The 1,065-nt window shown below is 51.7% G+C and overlaps 1 protein-coding gene across 1 annotated transcript in view; it reads right to left on the minus strand.

Moving 5' to 3' along the window:
* Positions 1-611: 611 nt before the first annotated feature.
* Positions 612-1,065, minus strand: part of Cd9 (CD9 molecule) — a 32,544-nt gene continuing 32,090 nt past the window's right edge. The window contains exons 5-6 of the mRNA XM_021164188.2: positions 847-945; positions 612-725 (exon numbers count right to left, since the gene is read on the minus strand). Of these exons, the coding sequence (XP_021019847.1) occupies positions 627-725; positions 847-945 (198 nt within the window). The 3' untranslated portion in view covers positions 612-626. The remainder of the gene's footprint in view (positions 726-846; positions 946-1,065) is intronic.

A 1,065-nucleotide genomic window follows, 5' to 3' on the forward strand; every position in this document is an offset into this window, starting at 1 on the left:
GCCCGGCTCTTTCTATATACGTTTACACTGAGTGTTGTCTGCATGTGTGTATGAGCACCACACCTGTGCCTGGTGTCTGTGGAGCTCAGAAGAGGGCATTCGATCCCCTGGGACTGCAGTTACAGGTGATTCTCAGATGCAATGCTGGGTCCTCTGGAAGAGCAAGGGCTCTCACCACTGAGCCAACTTGCTATAGCAGCCCCACAACCCTTTCTCTTTTTGGCAGTTCTGGGGCTGGAACCTGGTGCCTCGTCCACCAGGCAAGCATTCTGCCNCTAAAAGAGGCCCCTCTGGGTCCAGTCCCATGTGGCTGTAGAGAGTCACTTTATAATTCTCCTTCTGGATTAAGGAGAACTGACCAACCGGGAACTGTTTCTAAAGCCTTAGGCGCACACATACCCTACGTGGAATCTGCTTGTTCTTTAAGGCTTGGGACTTGGGCAGTGTGCACCGCCCCAGGTGCCTGTAGCTGCAGGAGCTAGGGGATTTTGTTCTGTCTCTGATCTGGCCTTTGTCTCTCGCTGCCACTTGAGGAACGAGGCCCCTGGGAAGAATGTTGCTAAATTCACCCAAGCCCTTGCAGGGATTTGTCTAAGTGGCAGGGCAGCATGCCAGAGGGTTGCTTCTCAGTTTACCTTAACCTGGAAACTTTCCAAAAGCTGTTTCTTGGGGCAGGTGTCCGAGATAAACTGCTCCAAAGGACCAGCTATGCCACAGCAGTCCAACTGAAGAGAGAAGGCAGGGATGAGGATGAGAAAAACAAAGATAGTTAAAAGAGTTGTGAGCGTGGATACCCCGTGGGGATGTACTGGAGGGGTGAGTGGTTTCTGTACAGAGGTGACCTACCGCCATATGNATGGCTTTGAGTGTTTCCCGCTGGGGTTCATCCTTGCTCCGTAACTTTTGGTAGGTGTCCTTGTAAAACTCCTGGACTTCTTTAATCACCTACGAGGGACAGACAAANCAGGAGCAGAGATGGGTTTCTGCTTCACGGATACCCTTCAAGCGCTTGGCTAACTGCCACCAGTACCATCTGTCTCACCATCGTTCCTGCTTCGACTTCCA

This window comes from Mus caroli, chromosome 6 (genome assembly GCF_900094665.2).
Source record: "Mus caroli chromosome 6, CAROLI_EIJ_v1.1, whole genome shotgun sequence".
NCBI classification, from domain to species: Eukaryota; Metazoa; Chordata; class Mammalia; order Rodentia; family Muridae; genus Mus; species Mus caroli.